General features: G+C 36.5%; 1 protein-coding gene across 11 annotated transcripts in view; it reads left to right on the forward strand.

Moving 5' to 3' along the window:
• Positions 1-23,860, forward strand: part of NCOA1 (nuclear receptor coactivator 1) — a 204,812-nt gene that overhangs the window by 157,190 nt on the left and 23,762 nt on the right. For all 11 annotated transcript variants that reach the window (XM_043917315.1, XM_043917317.1, XM_043917311.1 and 8 more), the window contains 5 exons: positions 10,446-10,563; positions 11,834-12,002; positions 13,005-13,319; positions 19,178-19,279; positions 21,213-21,615. In XM_043917315.1, coding sequence (XP_043773250.1) covers positions 10,446-10,563; positions 11,834-12,002; positions 13,005-13,319; positions 19,178-19,279; positions 21,213-21,615 — 1,107 coding nt within the window. The remainder of the gene's footprint in view (positions 1-10,445; positions 10,564-11,833; positions 12,003-13,004; positions 13,320-19,177; positions 19,280-21,212; positions 21,616-23,860) is intronic.

Consider the following 23,860-nt stretch of genomic DNA (forward strand, 5'->3'; position numbering starts at 1 on the left):
AAGTAGTATGTGTTACCCCACAGAATGAGTTTTTCATGGAGACAACTGTGTTGAAATAGGTCATGACTGCTCTCGCCCATGTTACTTTCCTACTTAAGAGACACTTTGAATAGTATATTTCTAGTTCATGAAGATAGAGCTATCAGATTATTTTCACCTGTCAGATTTGAAGTTGAAAAAAACAGTCGTGATAATTCCATTGTGTGACCTTGAAAGTAAGGGAAACGAACCAGCTCACTTTCAAATTTTGCCTATCCCTCATCTCATGGGACCAGATGTGGGGCTTGTTTATTTCAATCATACTTCAGCTTTTAGCTATCATGACACAATTCCTGAAAGCTTTGGAAAGCTAGGCATTTGGAAAGAAAAATCTCAAATCATCTCTGACATTTTGGGAAGCAGTTTTTCAGCTGAGCAGAACACTAGATGAGAGCAGGAGCCTAGGTTCAAGTCTCACATTTTCCATTTATTATTAATAACAGTTACACCTTCAGCAAATGAATTTTCTGAGCCTCATTCTCTTTATCTACAAAACAAGGATTTGTTGTTGTTCAGTTGCTTAAGTCGTGCCCGACTCTTTGTGACCCCACAAACTGCAGCATGCCAGGCTTCCCTGTCCTTCACTATCTCCTGGAGCTTGCTCAAACTCATGTCCGTTGAGTCAGTGATGCCATCCAACTGTCTCGTCCTCTGTCATCCTCTTCACCTCCTGCCTTCAATTTTTCCTAGCATCGGGGTCTTTTCCAATGAGTCAGCTCTTTTATTATTATAAAATAAGAATTAGATGAAATGATTTCAGAAGTCTTTTAATTGAAATTAGACTCCAGACCCTGGGATATCAGGGACAGGTGGGGAAACAGTGAGGTATAAGGCTAAAAGGAGATAAAATAAGAGTTTGTGAACTGATTGGTTCGATCCTGGTCCTTCCCCTTCTGATGTGGGAAACTGGAGGAGTTATCTTGAGAGATACCACATGGCCAAAAGAAGATGTTGGGATGTGGGTATTTATGGGGAAATCCCTAAAGTGCAAAGGTCATGCTGCCATCTTAAATATCCAATAGTGGGACTTATCTGGTGGTCCCATAGTTAAGACTCCATGCCTCCAATGCAGGGGGCACAGGTTTGACCCCTGCTCAGAGAACTAAGATCCCACATGCCAAATGACATGACGAAAAAATAAAAATAAATAAATATAACAGTAATAAGCGTCCAACGGTGAATAAGTAATAAGTAATAAGCAGGCACAAGCCTTACAGAGAACCCAACCAGTCAATGTTTTAGAACAGTGTATCTGTTCAGAACAAACACAGCCAAAGACCATCAAGACTTGAAGCCTGTAACATAAAAGAGAGCAAACTAACCAGACAAAAAGAGTATACAGTGGAAATATATAATGAGTGTATAGACTAACAATTTTTGAAAAGATACATCATCCATGAGTAGCATCAGAAGAAAAAAAGGACAAAAGCAAGAAAGGACTTTTGGAAATTAGATATCTAAAATTTTTAAATTTCAAGAGAAATATTAGAAAATAAGGCTGAGAAAATCTTTCAGAGAAAGCAAAAGACAAATAGAAAGTAGGCAAGAAAAAGTTAGGTTGACCTACGAGGGCCAATAGCGATTGATAAAAATTTCAGAAACAGTGAGCGGGGGGAAAGAGCTTTCCAGGTGGCACTAATGGTAAAGAACCTGCCTGCTAGTGCAGGAGACACAAGAGACGCGGGTTCAATCCCTGGAGAATCCCACGGACAGAGGAGCCTGAAGGGCTGTAGACCATAGGGTTGCACAGAGTCAGACACGACTGAAGTGACTTAGCATCCAGCATGTATAAGGGGGGGAATGGAAAAGAAGATATTTTCAAACCAAAAAAAAAAAAAAAAGAATTTTCTAGAACTGAAGGACATAATTCTTCAGAGTGAAATGATTCAACAAGTGTTCAACACACACACACACACACAAAAGACCTCTACCAAAACTTATTATCATGTAATTTTAAAACATCAGAGATAAAGATTCTAAAAGCTTGCAGAGAGATGTGAATTGTATACAATGAATTGTAATGACCAAAACTTGGAAGCTATCAAGCCACAGAAAGACATGGAGAAACCTTAAATGAATATTGTTGAGTGAAAGAGGCCAACCTGAAAAGGTTACGTACTTTATGATTCCAATTATATGGCATTTTGAAAAAGGCAAAACTAGAGACAGTAAAAAGATTAGTGATTGCCAGGGAAAGGGATAAATTGGTGGAACATGGGTAATTTTTAGAGCAGTGAAACTATTCTGTGTGATACTGTAATGGTGGATACATGTTATTTTACATTTATCAAAACTGCTAGAATGAGCAACACAAAGCATGAACCCTAATGTAAACTGTGGGCTTTATTTAATGAAAATGTGCCAGTATTCATCAATTCTAACAAATATACCACACTAATGTAAGATGTTAATAATAGGGGAAATAGCCCAATCTAAAAAATGGGCAAAGAATTTTAAAATATACTTCTAAAAAAAATATGAAAGTTGCAAGTAAGCACATAAGAAGATGGCCAGTGTTTTTAACCATCAAGGAAGTGTGAATTAAAACTATAATGCAGTACTGCTACATACTCATTGAAGTATCCAACATTTTAAAAACTGACAAAATGATGGCAAAGATGTGGGGCAACTTGAACTTTGGTGTTGCTGGTAGCAATGTAAAAGGGTAAAACAGATTTGCAAAATTGTTCAACCATTTCTCTTAAACACGCTTTTACCATGTGACCCAACAATTCAACTGTTAGTTACTGGAGACAGAGCCAGATGAAAGCATATGTTCATCAAAAACTTGACCACAAAAATTCACAGAGCTTTATTCATGATAGTCTCAAACTGGAAACAATTTGAATGTTCATCAACAAGGAAATGGCTTATTTATAAAATGAAGTACTGCTCAGCAGTGAAAAGGAAGGGACTGTTAGTACGGGGCATGAATTAGTCTCAAAAATATGATGAGTGAAAAAAGTAAAGATCATTGGTTGCCAGTGGTGGGTTAAAAGTAGGGAAGATTGACAGCCAAAGAGCTTGAGAAAATTTTTAAAGGTGATAGAAATATTCTGTATTCCTGATTGAGATGGAAGATTATATATGGGTTTATACTTTGGCCAAATTTATTAAACTGTACACTGAAAATCAGTGCATATTGTTTTATACAAACTCTATATTAATAAAATTTACTTTAGAAATACCAGAGGTTAGAATGATTTCTGACCTGTAATCAGGCATTCAACTTCCAGTAGTTGTGAAGGTGAAATAAAGACATTTTTGGATATAAAAGGGCACAAATACTTGCATAGTATGTTTACCTTCTCTAGTTAAGGCCCTTGAGGATATATTGGGTTGGCAAAAAGTTCATTCGGATTTTCTGACAAACTTTTTTGCCAACCCATACTTCAGCAAACAGGGAGAAAACCAAAAAAGAGAGGCTTACAGGGTCCAGGGAAACAGAGAATCTGAAAAGAAGTCCAGGAATGATAGGTGATCAGCCAGATTAGAGAACAACACATGTAAATTGGAGTAGCAGGCCCAAGTCTTCTGAAAAGATAGCCTCCAGGGAAGAAATGAACTCTCTGTCTGAGTTTATAGAAAAGATTATTGATAGATTTATGTCAAAAATGTTGAAGCATCTGAAAAAGTCTCTTAGAAAAGCAGGAAAATGAAAAAAATAAACTAATTGTTAAGAAAAATGAAAGCATGATATAAAGAGTGATGTTTGTACACAATATGACTTAGCAGTAAGTAATATTTGCATAGTCCTAAGAATCTAAACTGAACTGAAGAATCTAAATATTAACATTTTGTTTTTTTTTTTTTAAAAAAAGCAGTGATCTCTGTTAGGGAATTGGGAGCATAGGAGGTAGTAAGAGTGGTAGATGTGAGAGAACTGAAACCCCATCTATCATGATGGGGCATCAGAAACTTAAAATGGAGATATTTTAGAAATAATGAGGCAGATGCCAAAGAAAACAAACAAGTTGTGAATGGTTGTCTCTGTTGAAAGGGGAGTAATCAAAGGGTCAGAAGGGGCAAGACAGAAAACTACTCTTATTCATAGACCTTTTGGTTCTGACTTTTAAAGTTTTGTATATGTGTTAATTTGATGAAAATTAAAGTTAATAAAAATAGAACGTGTCTTCTTGCTCTCCAGTCTCTGAAAGTAGAATGTTTTTCATTCATAATCCCTCTTGACTCAAATAGCTCTTTTTTCTCTCTTGAGATTTCCTCGCCTGAATACAGCTTTATGTACATGTGCTCAGTCAGTCAGTCATGTCCAACTCTTTGAGACCCCATGAACTGTGGCCCACCAGGCTCCTCTGTCTATGGGATTTTCTGGGCAAGATACTGGAGTAGGTTGTCATTTTCTCCTCTAGGGGATCTTCTCAACCCAGGGATTGAACCTGCGTCTCTTGCCTCTCCTGCATTGTTAGGCAGATTCTTTACCACTAGCACCACCTGGAAAAGTTTGTAAATAGGCCAGACACTTGCTCTTGGAAGAAAAGCTATGACAAACCTAAATAGCATATTAAAAGGCAGAGACATTACTTTGCCAACAAAGGTCTGTCTAGTCAAAGCCATGGTTTTTCCAGTAGTCATGTATGGATGTGAGAGTTGGACTATAAAGAAAGCTGAGCTCTGAAGAATTGATGCTTTTGAACTCTGGTGTTGGAGAAGACCCTTGAGAGTCTCTTGGACTGCGAGGAGATCCAACCAGTCCATCCTAAAGGAAATCAGTCCTGAATATTCATTTGAAGGACTGATGCTGAAGCTGAAGCTCCAATAGTTTGGCCACCTGATGTGAAGAACTGACTCATTGGAAAAGACCCTGATGCTGGGAAAGATTGAAGGCAGGAGGAGAAGGGGACAACAGAGGATGAGATGGTTGAATGGCATCACCGACTTGATGGACATGAGTTTGAGTAAGCTCTGGGAAGTTGTGATGGACAGGAAAGCCTGGTGTGTTGCAGAGTAAGACAAGACTGAGCAACTGAACTGAACTGAGTAGATTGTCAGTCGGTTCAGACTGAGCGACTGAACTGACTGAACTGAGGCCAGAATCTGTTAAACCTTGTGCTGTAGTTGCTGGAAACCAGAAATAGAGGGGTGTAATGAGGTAAATGAAGAGAGGGTGATCGCTGCAGAACTTGTTTCCATACAAACAAGAAAGAAACATGGGGAAGAAAAAGGAAAAGAGGACAAAGAACTGAAGAAAGAAAAAAGAAGAGGACAAAAATATAATAACTCATAAAGGGAAGAGAATAGCCTCTGAGACTCTGCCACCTCTAGCCTCTGCACCGTCCACCACTACCTTTCACCCGAGCCAGGCTCCATTATCAAATGGCTGATTCCACATCTTAACTTTGTGCCCAAAGCTCTCTCATAGGACAGTTGAACTATTCACCACCTATTAGAACTCCTGGATCTATCTGCCATGTCACTTATCTTTTCTGTCACACTCTCCTTGCCCTTGCCCATTTGCACTGTATTCTGAGAGTGTCTCTGTGCTAGATTTTCCAGATCAAAACTGAATCTTCAACCATATCCATTCTGCTCCTCAGTCAATCTGTTGAGTTCTTTAAATTGTAGCGATCATGTGTGTGGAAATTTTTTTCATAGAAGTCTATTGCCTTTTATATATATGATAGACTTTAAATCTGTGTATTGATAAATTTGGCGTCCTTTAGGGTTTGTCCATTTTCTATAACAATCCTTTTTTCTTCAAAGTTTGTTTCTTTGTTAAATTTGCCATCTTTCCTTCCTGCTGTTGACTTTTCTTGAATGTTTTGGTGAACCAGGTCTGTCTGTGCACATATACTGACTGAAAAAGACCTAGAATGAAACGCCGTGGTAGCTAGAGTGACTCTTCAGCTAAAGTGAGAGGCCCTTTTGCTCTGGCAGTGAATGTAGCTTCTGATTATAGAAGCCCTGATGCTCAGTTGTTGTTGTGAAGGAGTGGGGGCTGGTGAGAGGGAAATCCCTCGTGGCAGCCCTCGCACCCACTTTGGGAGATTCCCTGGGCAGAACTCCCACACTGAGTCATGTCCTCACCACTTTAATCCCATGGGCAGACGCCAGAGTCAGCTGCACTCAGAGCAGGGCCTGGTGACAGCTGTTCAGTTGTCCTTTAATTATCCCGGCAATCACCCGTGGCCTGTTCCTTTACTTGCTCAAATGACCACTGAGCCTGGAGTTGTTCTGGTGTCCCTCTGAGTGAACTCCCTCTTTTGGAAAATCTCCACTTTTGTCCTAATGTAAGTTTTTTAGTTTAGGTGAACTTCTCCATCAGTTTTATTTTTCATTCTGTTTTGTTTTCATTGTTCTAGTCAGCTGCCATGTTACTTCTTTTACCTCTCCTTCAGCTGTAGATTTATTGTCCACTTTTAATTTCCTTTATTTCCATGAAAACTTTGGGTGTAGAATAAAATAGAGATGGTAAATCTGTCACATTGAACCAAAAATTTTCTGTAGATCTACTTACGTACAAGAAAACTGAGGTCCAAAGAAAGAAAACACACACACACAGACAAAAACTTGCCCAAAGTCATCCAGTTAACGTACGTAGAACCAGAATTTAAATTTCAGCATGCCTGGTTTCAAAACATGTTGTTTATAGGCACACACAAACTCCCATGCAGTGTGACTGCGTGACTTAAATAATTTTGTTAGAAATGTACTGTAAGAGCACATTAAAAGAATTTAGGAAGATCTTGATCAAAACATGTATAATGTGCTCTCTTACCAGTACCTTCAAAACCTCTGCCATGTCTTTTTTGTCCGTCTTCAAATTCCTATATTTTAAAGGTGGATTTGACTTTTAAAGTTTTGTGAAATAATTTGGAGCCAAATTTGTTGATCCAAAAAGAATAATACTTTTTAAAAAATCAGAATCAAAGTTAGATATAATTAGAAGTATTTTTTTGAAGGGCTTGTATACTAGAGAAGACAGTTCTAGAATTCCAAAAATATTTGAACACTGGCAACACTACTGAAGTAAATGAATGACCTCCTGCTCATTTTTTTGTTCTGTGAACATACACATTCTGAGGTGATTATTTTTAAAATTTTATTAATCTGTGATACACTGAGTGTTGCATAACTCTAAAAATAAATGTTTCACATAAAACATTTTCAGTATTTTTAAAAATCCATTTTTAGTTCCCTGTTTTTGAGGTTGTGTTTAGTGTGTTGTGACTATTGGTAGGCATGTTTTGCTACTGTGGGACTATAATTAATCTTACATAGTACAGATAGTTGACCACATCTAAGAGTATATCTGAACTGTAAATTCTGAATGGAATTGCTGGGTCAAAGCATAGATGGATTTTGCCAAATGGCCTTTCTTATGCCAGTTTACACCGTGATAATGTTCTTCTTTCTATACATCCTTTCTAATAGTGAATTATGCACTTTCTCATCTTTGCCAATCTGATGAGTTTTTTAAGTATCTCAATGTAGTTTTAATATGTATTTCTTTTATTGTGAAATTAGGATGATCACTTTTCAGTGCTTTTTTGTGACCTGTTATCTACTGGGTTATTCAGTTTTTTTTTTTACATGAAATCACTGTGGCTAATGAGGATATAAGATTTTCTTTTAACCATATTTAAAATGGAGAAAATAAAATGCTGAGCCCTTTGCACAGATTATTTAAAAAATTAATAGCTTGATCAGGAGTCCCTAATAGCTTTTTTTCTACCCCCATGTCAGCTGCCTCTCTCCAGCAGAGACTAGTAAACACAGTAATGTGTCCCTTTAAAAATCACTATGCCTATCTTGTGTAACATATATACATACTTACTCATGTTTGTAACAGAGACACAAACATGACCAAAAGTAGTAGGTTTATTCCCTGGATAAAGAGAGATAAATTGTGTATTTTGTAAAACATTCCAGCAAATCGAATTTTTTTTAAAAGAAGTCAGTTTCTAAAGGAAGTCCTAAAATGTTAAAGTGACTTTTAGAATAAAAACCAGCTTCTTTTAAGTATATAGCCTATGCAAACAAAACTTTTAATTAAATCAGTGATTGATTGGGTTTTTTCTCCTAGTCACCAAATTTAGCACAATAATCTTACTTTATTTTGAAAATATTTTATCCAGCTTGTTTTCTTAACCTTTTTTCCCATCAAGACTGCTGTGAGATACTATGTCCTGTTACTGAGTCAAATAAGCTATTCTGTGATACTAAGTCTTGATAATAGACAGCCATGTAAATTTTCTTTGGCTTTTAAATATAATGATTTTGTTTATGTTAGGTTTCTAAAATGGAATAAGACAGGAATTATTGTATGGAGCAGAGCAAAGGGACAACTTGAGATAATCTTCTCTGACCAACTTTCTGATTGAAATAATGAGAAGAATTAAGTGATTACTTTCCCTTCACCTTTTATGGTTGTTGTTTGGTGTTTTTTTGCTTTTTTTTCCCCCCCAAATCATACAGAATTTGATTTCTATATCATTTGTCATGCTAAAGAAGACAAGTTTAATTACAAGCTATAATTTTTTGTATTTAGAAGTGAATGTACTTTTATGTGCACTCCTGTATTTCATTCATACTAAATATTGAGTATATTTCAATATGTAGTCAAGTTAGATTAAGTGAGCCTAACATGTTTTATGCAGTTAATAATGATCAGTATGTAGCATTAAATAAGTTTGAGGGGCATCCTTAAATCTATTTATCTCCATTCATTAAAATGAGGAATTCTACCTAATTGTATATTTTCTTAAGCCACTAAGGCATTTTTAGTTTTTGTTAGTTTGCTAGGGCTGCCATAATAAAAAAATACCACAGACCAGTGACTTAAACAATAGACATTTATTTTCTCAGAAGCTGAAGGCTGGAAGTTCAGGTTGAGGAGGGTCAGCAGGTTTGCTGTCTTCTGCTGCCTCTCTCACTAGCTTGCAGATGGCTTCCTTCTTGCTGTGTCCTCATGGTCATCTCTCTGCGCCATCTGTGTCCTAATCACCTCTTCTTATAACACCAGTTATATTGAAGTGTTTGAAGTGGAGCCACCCTGACAACTCTTATTTCACTCAAAGCCTTGTCCCCAAATATAATGACATTCTGACATACTAGAGGTTAGGGTTTCAACATATAAATTTTATTCCTTTTCAAGATTACAAATAGCCATCAGAAACACTAAAAGAAAATAAAGTAATCCTTAGTCTCACAACCTAAAATCTACCAAGAATATATAGCTTACCAGATTTTTTTGATTAATATATAGAAATTTTATAATATTCTGTTATAAGAATAGACTCATCCTGAATATAATGTCTTGGATTATACTTTTTTCCTTTTTCATTTATCAGCATGTTATAAATATCTGTACCATAATCCATTAATCAATAAATTTCTGGAATTTAGGTTCTTTACAGTTTTTTCCCTAATATAAGTAGTACAGAAATAATCAAAGCCTTCAAAAAAACTGTGCATCCTACCACCTTCCATTGTACTGTAGTGCTCTGCTCAATTGTGCCCGACTCTCCGCAACCGCAGGGACTGTAGCCCACCAGGCCCTTCTGTCCATGGCATTCTCCAGGCAAGAATACTAAAGTGGGTTGCCATTTCTACTCCAGAAGATCTTCCCACCCCAAGGATCAAACCTGCATCTCCTGTGTCTCTTATGTTGGCAGGCGAATACTTTACCACTACACCATAAAGCATAATTCATCCTCTTTTTTTCATTTGTCATCATTATAGACAACAGTTATCATACCATTATTGTACAGCTATATTCTCAGTTAACCACTGTAGAGTTTTGTCCATTTACTAAATGGCCCCAGTTTGCAGTGCACTTTAGCTTCTGATTCTGCCTTTTATAGAACATATTTTGTCTTTTACTTGCGTCTCTCAAACATTTCATGACAGTAGCAACTGTCCCTACTTACAGCATATTGTAATAGCATATAGACTGAAAAAGCAGTTAACTGAAATTGTTATGATTATCTTTAAAATTAGTAATTTCTGAAGGAGTTCTAAGTGATTCTCTTATGGTAATGTATAAAAACCTTTAACATCACATTTTCTTTGTATTTATTTTATTGACTTATTTATTTATTTGGTTGTGCTGGGTCTTAGTTGTGGCATGTGGGATCTAGTTCCTCAACCAGGGATCGAACTTGGGCTCCCCACATTAGGAGCATGGAGTCTTAGCCACTGGACAACCAGGGAAGTCCAGATTCTCTTTGACTCAAAGAACTTTTCTCACTTTCCCATTTACTTGTTATTATGTGGTCACATTCTAGATAGTATAAGTTTCTGAATAAGTGACCTTTGTAACATTGAGGTATTATTTTATAGGGGAAATCTCACTCTACTATATAATATATTACTTCTGAAAAATATTATCATCTTACCTTCTGTTTTAATATATCCTGACTTCTTATCTTTCCTTCTTTAACCAGGATTACCTGAACTGGAATTAGAAGCAATTGATAACCAGTTTGGACAACCAGGAACTGGTGATCAGATTCCATGGGCAAATAATACAGTGACAGCGGTAAATCAGAATAAGCCAGAAGAGTGAGTAGTACCTTTTGTATATTATCAAGTAACAGATACTATCTTCTACAGCAAAGAACTGCTTTTCCCAAACTAGATTCCAGTTTGTGTTGGTGTTTTGTTTTGTAGATATTAATAGAAGGTGACGGTTTAATGAAAAGAAAAGGATGGGGGAGGACACCAAATCAAACAGATTTATTTACTGCATGACTGCAAGACTAGTGTATATTTTAATTACCAAGAGATTGATATAGTATGCAGCTTTATTTTTCATCTCTTACTTTGCATTGATTGATTGCCATAAAATTTCTGGGACTGGTAGATGAATTGGCCTCAGCACAACAACTCTATTGCTCTTGAGTTCTTAGTTGTATAATTATTTTGTCCAGCTTTTCTCTTCGTTTGGAGCAAGAATGCATAAGAAGAGAAGGTACTTTCTGCATCTGCTTAGTATCCCCACTTGAGTAGAATTTGATTTCTTAATCCACACAGGTAGCTCTATTTCAACACATATAGTGCATCTCATATATAGCAACCAAAGGATGACTAGGTAGCATTGAGTGTGAAGCCTTAATTATGACCTCTAGCCTCGTTTACCTTCCCCAAAGAATCCTTATAGAAGTAGTATTATTACTAGTGTAATTTTCTATATATCTTTAAGTTTTATGCATCAACTGATAGCAATTGGATTAGACTATGTATTTCCTACATGTAATCAACAATTTGTTGGTTAACACTGAGCGTTGGTTAACACTGAGCATTTTTCTGGTTTGATTTCTTTTGTCATGTTATCAGCATGATTTGATCATCTTTGAAAGTTAAGTAATATATATAATATTTACTGTTTTCATTATGGTTCAATTATCAATAATTAATTGCACGTATAGAATATAAACAATAAGTGGTATAAATTTTGATTTAGATTAAATGATTTTTTTCTTTTTTTAGTTTTTGGTTAATTTTTATTTTCTACTTGTGTTAAAAATTATTTTCTCTTAACTATGTTTGGTTAATTTTTCAGGGTATTTCTGTAAGCTAACATGAAGAATGTGGGAACAAAGTTCAGTGATTGACAAAATAATGAAAAATATATTCAAGCTGCATACCGAATGTTCATAAATTTCTGCACATTAAGTATAGAAAATTTCATTGCATAAGAATTGGTTTTAAAAAAATCTTGGCAATTTCCTAGAACTAGATTTGCATATATGTGTATGTATATTTGTATTCTTAAGGTTGAATACTTACTTGCTATATCAGTCTTTATCTTTCTTATCTTTTGATTCGTCAGCCAGTGTATTAGTTCACAATTAGATGAACTTCTCTGTCCACCAACAACAGTCGAAGGAAGAAATGATGAGAAGGCCCTTCTTGAACAGCTGGTATCCTTCCTCAGTGGAAAAGATGAAACTGAGCTAGCTGAACTAGACAGAGCTTTGGGAATTGACAAACTTGTTCAGGTATTTACTATAGTTGGCACTTTTTAGATGATGCAGCCCTAAAAAGCTAGAAAATTATTTTTAAGCAAGACTTTTCCGTATGACTCTCACTGTATGGTAGCTATTTTATAATTTACCCTTGTGAAAGTTATCCAAATATATAATAGTTAAATAATGGGCTTTTTAAACAAAAAGCCTGTCATAATAATTACCAAGTTGTAGCCTTTTACTATGGAACATAATCTTAGAAGCTCTCCCTAGAATAGAATCCAGATTTTATATTATTACTTCTTATTTTAGGACTTAATTTATCCTTCATTCATGCTAGACTTCAGCCTATATGTTCCATGACATTCCAACTTCCAGGTTAGTATTTTTGAGACTTTGGAGTTGAAAAATCAATTTAGTGCATCATGACCAGCTTTTTTTTTAATGGATAGAATAATGTAGAATAAAGACTGTCAGAATGCAGAAAAAGGGAAAGTTTCATGTTTTATGTTTTATGAAACTCTGTTTGCAGTTACATAAACAAACAGTAGGTCACAATTTAAATTGTATTTCTTTCAATAAGTAGCAATCAAAAAGTTTGAAAGCCATAGCTCTATGGCATTCTGTTAGGTCAGCTATGAATTTTTTTTTCAAACAAGATAAAAGCATGAATTCTATATTTGACATAGAAAAATTAATCTCTCCTTTAGGAATCTACTTCTCATGATAATTATTAAATTTAACATTTGTTGATTATTAGGCTTTGCAGTGAGGTTCTTTTCAAACTATTTAGCTCTATTTCATTGATTTAGGGTCTTCATTTTAACCATATTTTCATCTCTTTACTGAGATTTTAAACATCCCAGTTAATCTATTACTCCATTTCAGAAGCAACTTTCATAAGTGATTCCTTTAAGTATTAATAGCAAACTTCTGGAGTTCTTTGTATGATCTCATATCCAAAATTGTATAGAGAAGCATGTCATTCATTGGCAGAAATGTATTTGTAAAATGTTTTGGCTTATTTTCCAACAGGGAGGTGGATTAGATGTATTATCAGAGAGATTTCCACCACAGCAAGCAACACCACCACTGATGATGGAAGAAAGACCCAACCTTTATTCCCAGCCTTACTCTTCTCCTTCGCCTACTGCCAATCTCTCTAGTCCTTTCCAGGGCATGGTCAGGCAAAAACCTTCACTGGGGACTATGCCTGTTCAAGTAACACCTCCTCGAGGTGCTTTTTCACCTGGCATGGGCATGCAGCCCAGGCAAACACTAAACAGACCTCCAGCTGCACCCAACCAACTTAGACTTCAACTTCAACAACGATTGCAAGGACAACAGCAGGTGAGTACCCTTGTTCAACTGGTGATCCTTTTTAAAGGTATGTGCTAATAGCTCTATGTAACAAGACAGCCAAAATGCTATTGGATTGACCAAAAGGTTGGTGTGGGTTTTCCATGGGATGTTTTAGAAAAACTCAAATGAACTTTTTGGCCAACCCAGTGCACTAAAGGTGTTAAGTCTACTCCCAGACCCTTTATGACACAAAAAGTCATCCTTAGTCTGCTCTGATAAGAATAAGGGAGACTCATTCAATTAAAGACTGCTGGCTCATAACAAAGTCCTTTAACACCAAGACTTTAAAAACAATTTACTTACATTTTTTAAGATAAAAAATATTTAGGATGAACATCCCATATAATTATTAAATTAATAAAATTGAAGCACAGCTTAATTTCTAAAGTAGAGCATAAAGAGATACTGCTGATAAATATTTTCTCTCATGACAAATAATATGCAGGTGTAATGACATAAATATTTAGGACTGTTTAAGCAGCAGTTACAGGGGTAATCATTAAGAATTAGAAACCCAAATGGTTAAAACTATCCTCTGGGAAATGGGACCAGGAATGTAGGTTGTTGCTTTTGTTGTTATTACTGTTTTGTATTTCTTTATCCATATGTCTGTTTTGCTTTGGATTTTTAAAAAAGCATTTAAAAAAGGTCTCTGGAGCCTTACTAATAGAGGAAGGAAGAGGAAGAAGGAGGTAGGTAAATTTATTAGGCAGCCTGATAGAGTTAGCCTTGGTTTCAAGTCCTAGTTCTAACCTTACGTGAGGTGGGTCAGTAGTAAAATTATTTACCCTATTAAAGCCTATGACTTCTCTTTAAAAAGAATCTAATTCCTTTACCTCTTAGTTTGTGGATTAAATGAGATAACATTAATAGATGCTGTTTATTCTCGTAAGTCATGTCCCACTCTTTTGCGACCCCATGGATCATAGCCCGCCAGGCTCCTCTGTCCTTGGGATTTTCCAGGCAAGAATACTGGAGTGGGTTGCCATTTCCTCCTCCAGGGTATCTTTCCCAACCCAAGGGTCGAACTCACGTCCCCTGCATCACAGGCAGCAGGTGGATTCTTTATCTCTGAGCCACCAGGGAAGCCATTAATAGATGTAGAGCTTGGATATAAAGCTCTTAACAGAGTGCCTGATATATTAAAAGAATATATAAAGGCAAATTTAATTTTTAGAGATTTTTGTTTAATATCTATAAAAACTACACTCCCATGTAGGGGCCAGGAGACTTCCAGCCATATTACTTTTTGAGTTACAGTGGAATTTTGATGAAAACGTGAGCTGCACTAATTTTGTGCTGCAGAATGGGGGAGTCGAGGGGTACTGGGGAAATGAACACATTTTCAGTAGGTTTCCCATATTTTGCTACATTTGCTTCTTTTTGTCCCCCTTCTCTACAAGGATGGTGTTTAAAAAAATAGTGCACATTTAATTTAATGTAGTCCCATTTAGTACCTACTCACTATTATTATGAATTTATATCCAATAAATATAACAAATAATATAAAATGTGCTTCCATGCCACTTAAAAAGAGGAAGATGATGAAAGGGAGAAAGAGATGGCATAAAAGTGAAAAACTTTTAATGGTAGACTAATAAGGAGTAATTTTTAAATGCTAGTGTGAAGTAAAAGACACAAAGGGAAATTAAGGGAAGAGAAGGAAAAAAAGAGAAACAAAGCGAGGGTATAGTATTAATAATATGTTCTGAATATTATTTTAAAATAAACTGCTTCTTGTTACAACTTGTCAATCATCATTAGACAGCACAAGAATAAGAAATACTTACTAGCTCCCCTGTATTTAATTTTTCACAGAACATGTTTATGATGACTGTACCAGGTTCTGAGAGAAATGCAAAGAATAAAGAGATAGAGGCAATTTTCAGAGCTTATCGTCAGCCTGGGGTATTCAAAATTTAGTCAGCCCTCTGTATCTTCAGGTTCCGCATCTGCAGATTAAACCAACTGTGGTTCAGAAAGAGGTTTTTTGTTTTTGTTTTTGTTTTAATTCTAGATGAGAAGCAAAACTTTGTGGCAATAAAAACTGCTTGATAAAAGAATAAGCTTCCTTAAGGAAATCTTTGTTTTGTCAATAATTTACATGGTGACTGAATCAGGATTCTCAGCCTCATCATTGTTAGTGTTTTGAAACTGGATAATTCTTGTTAAGGGGGTGCTTCTGGTGCTCTGGGGGATATTTAGCAGCATCCCTTGCCTGTACCCACCAGATACTAAGAGCAGCCCCTCCCCAAGTTGTGATAACTGAAAATGTCTTCATGTATTGCCAACTCTCCTTTACGAGGCAGAAAACCCCCAGTTGAGAACCTCTTGACAAGATAATCATCTTTTAGGTTTACTGTAGGAGGACTTCTTACTGAGGCGTTGGAAAAAAAACTCCATTCAGACAAAGTGAAAGCAAGCCTGAATTGTGTGTGTATGCATGTACATGTGTGCATTTTATACCCATAGGCTGGGTTTGTGCTTTTTCAGTGGCCACAAGCCCCACATACATCTCCTTTAGTAATACAACAAGCCTGTCAACGAGACCTTTATAGGCTTTTGAAGTTGTGTTACCAGCTCTAACGATTATCAACCTCTCTCCTCCCAACTCCCTAACTAACAAAAATTAAGATTTCAGAAGAGATTAAGGTGATCCTTTTAGGAGAACTTCTTTGGAGGAAGTTGCTGGAAAATGGGTAAAATTTTAGTAATCAGAAAGAAGAGGCAGATTAGAGTGAAATTGTCGTACACAGCGTTAGGTTGTACACACAGATAGTCAAGGGGGGTGGGGAATAACAGTATTTCTGAGGGTAGGAATACATCATTTTTCTTTAACAGAAAGTGCTCGTAGATTGCTGCTTTTAGAACAATTTCTTCTACTTCTAAAAATTACCTGTTTATTTTATAGGATTTTGATTTATTTTTCTAAGGTTGTTTTTTCATTTTTGTCACTTCTCATTTTCATTTGCACATTATCTCACAATGCCCAGAATATATAAAGCTGTCAGGTTGGAATCCCAACTCCCACATTCCTGGCAGTGTTCCTTTTCTTCACCTGTTTTCATTCCCTGCGTCTTCTGTTTTTAGACTTGCTGTTCCTTCTGCCTTGAGTTTACTACCCTCTTTGCCACCTGGCATTCTCATCTTTCAAGGTCCCATTGAGCTCACTCATGCTCTTGGTCCCTGCCTTCATGTCCTAGGCTAAGTTAGTTGCTGCCCCATGCTGCTTACATCTCTTTATATATTCAGGCTATAACTTGTGCATTGCACTGTTCTGTATTGACCTCTGCCACTCAACAGAGAATTCCAAGAAAATAGAAATTTACTCACTTTTGTAGGCTTCAAACTTTATTTAGTATCTTGCATTTACCAAGTTTTATGACAAATCTTTGTAAAACTAATGGTTAATTTAAACTTATGTCCAAGATCTGACATAAGTTTGAGTTTAAGAAGTATGTAGATTGTCATACTTTTAAGAGCCTCTTTGACTTTTAGAGCCATAATATTGGTTATCTTTATTTTTGACGTGATTCTGAATGTTTTATCCTATTCCACAGTGCCTGAAAGTTATAATTGTAATATTTATATTATATCGGGCTTCTCCCTCCAAGTCATTTTGTTTTCTAATCTAATTGGAATCAAAAAATGAATGAAACTAGAGTTAAGAATTGAGCTTGTTAGAGATGAGAGATTTAATCACTATTCACAACTCTTTGGATTCTCTTATAAAACTTTGAGAGACTTTCTAGTTTATAAATAGTATATTAAAATTTATTAAATGTATTAAATATGAAGATATTAAAATATATTGATAGGTTGACTATTTTATAAGAAATTTATAAATCATAAAGTACTATTTCAACACAAAACAAGGTTGATATTATTGTTACTGTTATCTCCCTAACCAGTTTATTCATATCAAATTATTGAGCAAGTAATCCTTGAAGCAGTAGATTGTTTATCAGGAAATACCCTTTCTAAGGATTCTTGTTTTGTTACCTGCTAAAGTTAAGGCATACCTCTGATACGGAATCCTGAGCCTGATATAGACAGTGTCTTTCAAACTAGTGTACCATAGAAGATTGTTCTAGGAAATAATAATAAATGGCTTTATGTCAGAAAAAAAGGTTCACGATAAATGAATTGCATAGTTTATCCCCTTCTTGGAGCTCCACAATGTGCTTTAGCCAATTGAAGGCTCATAGAATTACTACACTAAAGAAATCTGTTTCACCTTGTGTAACCCATTATTTCCAATGCTTAATACAGCACAGCATGCTATTTTCCTGGCACATCTATTAATATCCTGCAGAACAATGTTCTTTAGAACACCAATTTGGGAAATGCTGGTCTAAAGTATAATTACTTCTTCTAGTTAAATAAATAGTCCATTTTCTCAGACCATTTGTTTCTTACATAATTCTCTCCAGCTAATGAAATCACATTGGATTTTTCCCAAATACGTGCCCATCAGACAGGTACCCTCCAAGTCAGAAGTACCTCAACTTTTCCATTCATCTTCCAGACCTTTACAGAGTGTTCCCTATGTATATGTACTTTTTTTACTCACAACCCTTTAAGACCAAGGCTGATGTTTCTTTTTTCTCCATTATTGCACGTGTCTGAAATAATTAAATATTAATGAGTTTTTAAAAGCATGATATAAAATAGATAACCAACAAGGACCTAGTGTATAGCACATGGAACTTGTTATGTGGCAGCCTGGATGTGAGGGGAGTTTGGGGGATATATTGGTATGGCTGAATCCCTTTACTGTTCACGTAAAACTATCACAGCATTGTTAATTGACTGTCAGTTCAGTTTGGTCACTCAGTCGTGTCTGACTCTTTGCAATCCCATGGACTGCAGCACGCCAGGCCTTCTTGTCCATCGCCAACTCCCGGAGCCTACTCAAACTCATGTCCACCGTGTTGGTGATGCCATCCAACCATCACATCCTCTGTTGTCCCCTTCTCCTCCCACCTTCAATCTTTCCCAGCATAAGGGTGTTTTCCAGTGAGTCGGTTCTTCACATCAGGTGACCAAAGTATTGGAGTTTCAGCTTCAGCATCAGTCCTACCAATGAATATTTAGGACTGATTTCCTTTAGGATGGACTGGTTGGATCTCCTTTTAGTCCAAGGGACTCTCAAGAGTCTTCTCCAACACCACAGTTCAAAAGCATCAATTCTTCTGTGCTCTGCTTTCTTTTATAAGTCCAGCTGTCACATCCATGCTTGACTACTGGAAAAACCATAGCTTTGACTAGATGGACCTTTTTTGGTAAAGTAATGTCTCTGCTTTTTACTATGGTGTCTAGGTTGGTCATAGCTTTTCTTCCAAGGAGCGAGTGTCTTTTAATTTCATGACTCCAGTCACCATCTGCAGTGATTTTGGAGCCCCCCCAAAATTGACTATACCCCAATATAAGATAAAGAGTTTTAAAAATTACAAAAAGCATGATAAACATATTTGTGTGCATATATATGTATATAACACTGCAGAACACTAAATATGGCAGAGCATAAAAATAGAATACATGCACCTGTAATAAATGCATATAGGCATGTGTGCATGTACATACATGTATGTACTTGTATATATATTTACATTGTGTGTGTATTCTACTTTTAAATGCTCTGCCATATTTAGAGTTCTGTAGGCAGAAAGTATTTGATAAATGTTAGGAATTGCCACCTTTTGGCAAATAAACGTGGGAAATAATCTTACTAAATCTGCAATACTAAAACCTCTTAATAATCAATAAGAAGTTTATGTTTCCCTAAAGGGCCATGCTATATGTTTGTGTGTAGAAGTTTATCTCATTGTTCTATTTTTCTCTAGTTGATACACCAAAATCGGCAAGCTATCTTGAACCAATTTGCAGCAAATGCTCCTGTTGGCATCAATATGAGATCAGGCATGCAGCAGCAAATTACACCTCAGGTAATGTGAGAAAACCAGGCATTGTTAGTACTTCTCTAACCCAAGTTGTGTTTCTTAGAGTGTTGACTTAGGTGTTTTTGAAATGGTCTGTGAACTCATCTCTTAATGATGTTTGTACTGTAGCTTTCTTTTAGAATGAATTTATAATCAGCTTGTGATACCCCCTACTGATATTTGATCTAAAGCTGAGGGTTCTTTGTTTCATTTTATTGTTATTGTTGTCATTGCTATTAGGTATCAGGTGACTAAGTAGAAAACTCTTATTGCTGTCCTGAATCGTATCAGTAATAAGAAGCCAAGGATATGAAACTGTGTGCGCAGTACCTGAAACCTGATCAAAACCCAGTCACATTGCTTAGTTATCTTAACTGCCTTGTGTTCTCTGTTCAGTCTGAGCATCAGCATTTTCCAATTTTTGTTTTAACAATCCTGTGTTTGAGCTCATAGCCATTGAAAGTAAACATAAAAAGAACCAGGTAGCCTTCTAAGTGTGATACAGACTTTCATTCTTACTTCTGCACATACTTTAATATTTTTGCTTCAACCACTTATTTTTTTTTTTTTTTTTTTTTGGCTGCACCATGCGGCTTGTGAGATCTTAGTTCTCTAGGGATTGAACTTGGGCCCACAGTAGTGAAAACACTTAGTCCCAGCCACTGGACCACCAGGGAATTCCCTCAACCACTTTTTTTTTTCCCCCAACCAACAATGCAAAAATTGGGGAAATGAGGTATTTTAGAAAGGATTCAGACAAACTTTTCTCCATAAAATGGACCTAGTTGGATTGAGGGCAAATACTAACCAAAAGGATAAATATTGATAGAAGCTCCTGTTAAGCAGCAGATATTGGCATCTCCATGGATCCAGACTTGGGTTTCTCTGCCTTAAAAGTCTCAGTGGTTAGTTCATGCAAGGGGAAATCGGTTATAAGGAAACAAGACCCCACTGTTGTAATTCACATAAAGACAACTTCTGTTAAGAAGTCATATGTCAGTTTCTTCCATATTGGGCTACTTCTGGTTGGCAAGTTTCATTTTTATGAAGCAGTATGCTTTAATCAGCTCCTCGACCTGAATGGACATTTTCTGAGGAAGGCTTTGTTGATGTGCCATGTTGCTTTGCAAGTTAGCCGAAAAGGAGACTTCAAACTAATTTTACCACTTCTTTCATCATTCATAGTATTATAGCTATTAAAACACTTACTCTAATGCCTGGAGCAGTCTCATACTACAACAATGCTATAAAATACCAGGGTTCATTTATTTCTGTGTATTATTTTGTTTCTAATTAATGATTTTCTTTTAAGTGATCATTTGTTTGGCCTTGGAGCCTAGATTTCAGATTCTTCCTTTTCTAATGGTACTTGTAGGTTTGTCTAATTGTAAAGATAATGTACATTCATTATGGATAATTTGGAAAATACATAAAAGTATAATGAAGAAAATTGAAATCACCTATAATCACATTTTATTCACTTAAGTAAAGTGGAATAAATGATCTCCATGAGAAAAGAGAAAACTAATATTCTCCATACTTGAGATGTGGTGAATTTTGTGGAAATGAAAAGAAGTACCCTAGTAACCTAATGCCAGATAAGATATAAATCATCAAGCACATTTTCTCTCCTTTATGGTTTTCATGTTTCTCTTAACAGGTTTCATGGCCTATATTATAGTACTAATCAATATATGTTTTCTTTGACTTTTCTCAGTCCTGTTTGACTTTAATATGTAAAATGTACTTAATTCATTTTCTGTCCTGTGGATGTTATTTAAGAGGTTTTCTTCCTTTTCTGTTTTAGTTTGCCTTGTACACTGATAATTGCTACAATCCTGTTGCTCCAAGCTAGTAGGCTTTATCCTGTAAGCTTTCCAAGGCAGGAGTAATAATACTAATACTAATACGGGAAGATTTTTTTTTCTCTCTTCTTTAGCCACCCCTGAATGCCCAGATGTTGGCACAGCGCCAGCGGGAGTTGTATAGTCAACAGCACCGACAGAGGCAGCTAATACAGCAGCAAAGAGCCATGCTCATGAGGCAACAAAGCTTTGGGAACAACCTCCCTCCCTCATCTGGACTGCCAGTTCAAATGGGGAACCCCCGTCTTCCTCAGGGTGCTCCGCAGCAATTCCCCTACCCACCAAACTATGGTACAAATCCAGGAACCCCACCTGCCTCTACCAGCCCTTTTTCACAACTGGCAGCAAATCCCGAGGCGCCCTTGGCCAACCGCAGCAGCATGGTGAACAGAGGCATGACAGGAAACATGGGTGGGCAGTTTGGCACTGGAATCAATCCTCAGATGCAGCAGAACGTCTTCCAGTACCCAGGATCAGGTATGAGGATTTACACCTTTATGTTGTTTTTGTACATACAGTTGGCCCTCGGTAGCCATGGATTTCGTATCTGTGGATTCAACCAACCCCAGCAGAAAATATCCACCCCCACCAAAAAAAAAAAATTGCAGAAAGCTCCTCAAAGCAAAACTTGAATTCCCTGCACCCCAGGAACTACTTACATCATATTTACATAGCATTTACATTTTATTAGGTATCAAAAGTGATCTAGAGATGATTTATGGAGGGATGTGCATGGGTTCTATTTCCCCATTTTATCTAAGGTACTTGAGCGTCCATGGATTTTGGTATCTATGAGGGTCCTGGAACCAATCCCCCAGGGATATGAAAGGAAGACTGTACCACATCAGACTCAGGTCTCTCTCTTCACATGTGTTTTCAGTTCACTGACATTGAGGCAGTGCTGAAGAGGAAAGATGCTGAGGGAGTTCCCTGGTGGCCTAGAGGTTAGGATTGGGGCTTTCACTGGCATGGCCTGGATGACCTGAGATCCCACAAGGCACTGACACAGAGGTCAGGAAATCCAAGCTCTAGGCTTAGCCCTTGCTAAGAGTGGTTGAGTGGTTTGAGGCTTCTCTCTTCCATAACTAAGGACTGTCTGACACTAAAATTTTTAACATTTTGTCTGCAAAGCACATTTTTACTGTCTTACTTTCTCTCATGGATCCCTGTAAGAATGTAAGGAAAGTCCATGTCAGACAGTGGGTGTAAATACATAGGCTCAAAATTTACATACAGATTTTTTATTATCTTGGAATTTTGTTTTTGATAGTTTACATAGGGATTGTCAGTCTTCACAGATTATCTCAGACCTCTCATTGGTGTCGCCACTTTTAGCTGCTTAGGTTGTAAGCTATTCCTCTGAAATATCAAGCAACTTTTTGGCTTCCAAAAGCTTTGTTCTTTTTTTAATTTTTTTATTTGCACTGTCTCTCTCCTGTTTCCTTTGTCCTGTTGTTGTTCAGTTGCTCAGTCGTGTCCGACTCTTTGCGACTCATGGACTGCAGCATGCCAGGTCTCCCTGTCCTTCATCTCCCAGAGCCTACTCAGACTTATGTCCATTGAGTCGGAGATGCCATCTAACCATCTCATCCTCTGTCATCCCCTTCTCCTCCTGCCTTCAATCTTTCCCAGCATCAGGGTCTTTTCAAACGAGTCAGCTCTTCGCATCAGTGGCCAAAGTACTGGAGTTTCAGCTTCAGAATCAGTCCTTCCAGTGAATATTCAGGATTGATTTTCTTTAGGATTGACTTAATTTGCTCTCCTTTCAGTCCAGGGGACTCTCAAGACTCTTCTCCAACACCACAATTCAAAAGCACTCCTTTGTCCTAGGTTGTGATATCTTTTTTGATTTTTCTATCACTTGGAGATTCTAATAAGTAGTGCCATTAAAACACATTTGATTAATCGATCAGGTTTAACTAAACTTTGATGCTAAATTAATGGCAAGTTTCTGTAAAAGATATAAGTTGAAATAAATCCATATATTTTAAAGATGAAAGAAAAAGTAAATTTTCATCCTGCTTCAAAATGAATTTCAGTGAGAAGTCTGCTATTTGACTTGAATAAAATGTTGAAGCTATATAGAGATTTTTTTCACATGGCAATATGCTTATCAACTTTGACAGCCAAATCAATTTAGACTTTTTATTCTGGTGGCAACAAGTGCTGAAATTCTTTTGACTGTTAAATTAAGTATCTGGGGAGACATGTGTCAAAGAGCATCAGAATTCTCTTAAGACGTTTTAATCAAAATTAAGCTACATCAGTTTCTTTGTCCTCAAGACAATGAAGTCATCTTTGGCTGGTTTATATCACTTACACTATATGTGTGGGCAAGAAAAGGATTATAAATCTGTATCTTAATTATAAGATTGTCTGTCTGAACAGGAGTGGCTTTCAGAAGAGTTGTATTTTCCTGTGTCTTTTTTTTTCTTTTCTTGTATCTTTTGATTTCTCTATGCAAAGAATTTGACGCGGATCCTTCACCTAATTCTAGCCTACAGAAGTACTTCCTCCAGCATTAGAAGTCTTATGTAGTTAAGTCTTATGTAGTTTCCCCATTGCTCTTCCAAAATGACAACTTAGCCAAAACAGCAAATAGATTCTTAGTAGCATTTTTGATACTGATTGTAGAGCTTTAAATTAAAAGATGTATTTTATTCATTGGGGAAAAAATAACTACAGATAAGCCAAACATTAATAAATTCCCCAGTAAACTCTT

Source organism: Cervus elaphus, chromosome 11 (genome assembly GCF_910594005.1).
Source record: "Cervus elaphus chromosome 11, mCerEla1.1, whole genome shotgun sequence".
Taxonomy (NCBI): domain Eukaryota; kingdom Metazoa; phylum Chordata; class Mammalia; order Artiodactyla; family Cervidae; genus Cervus; species Cervus elaphus.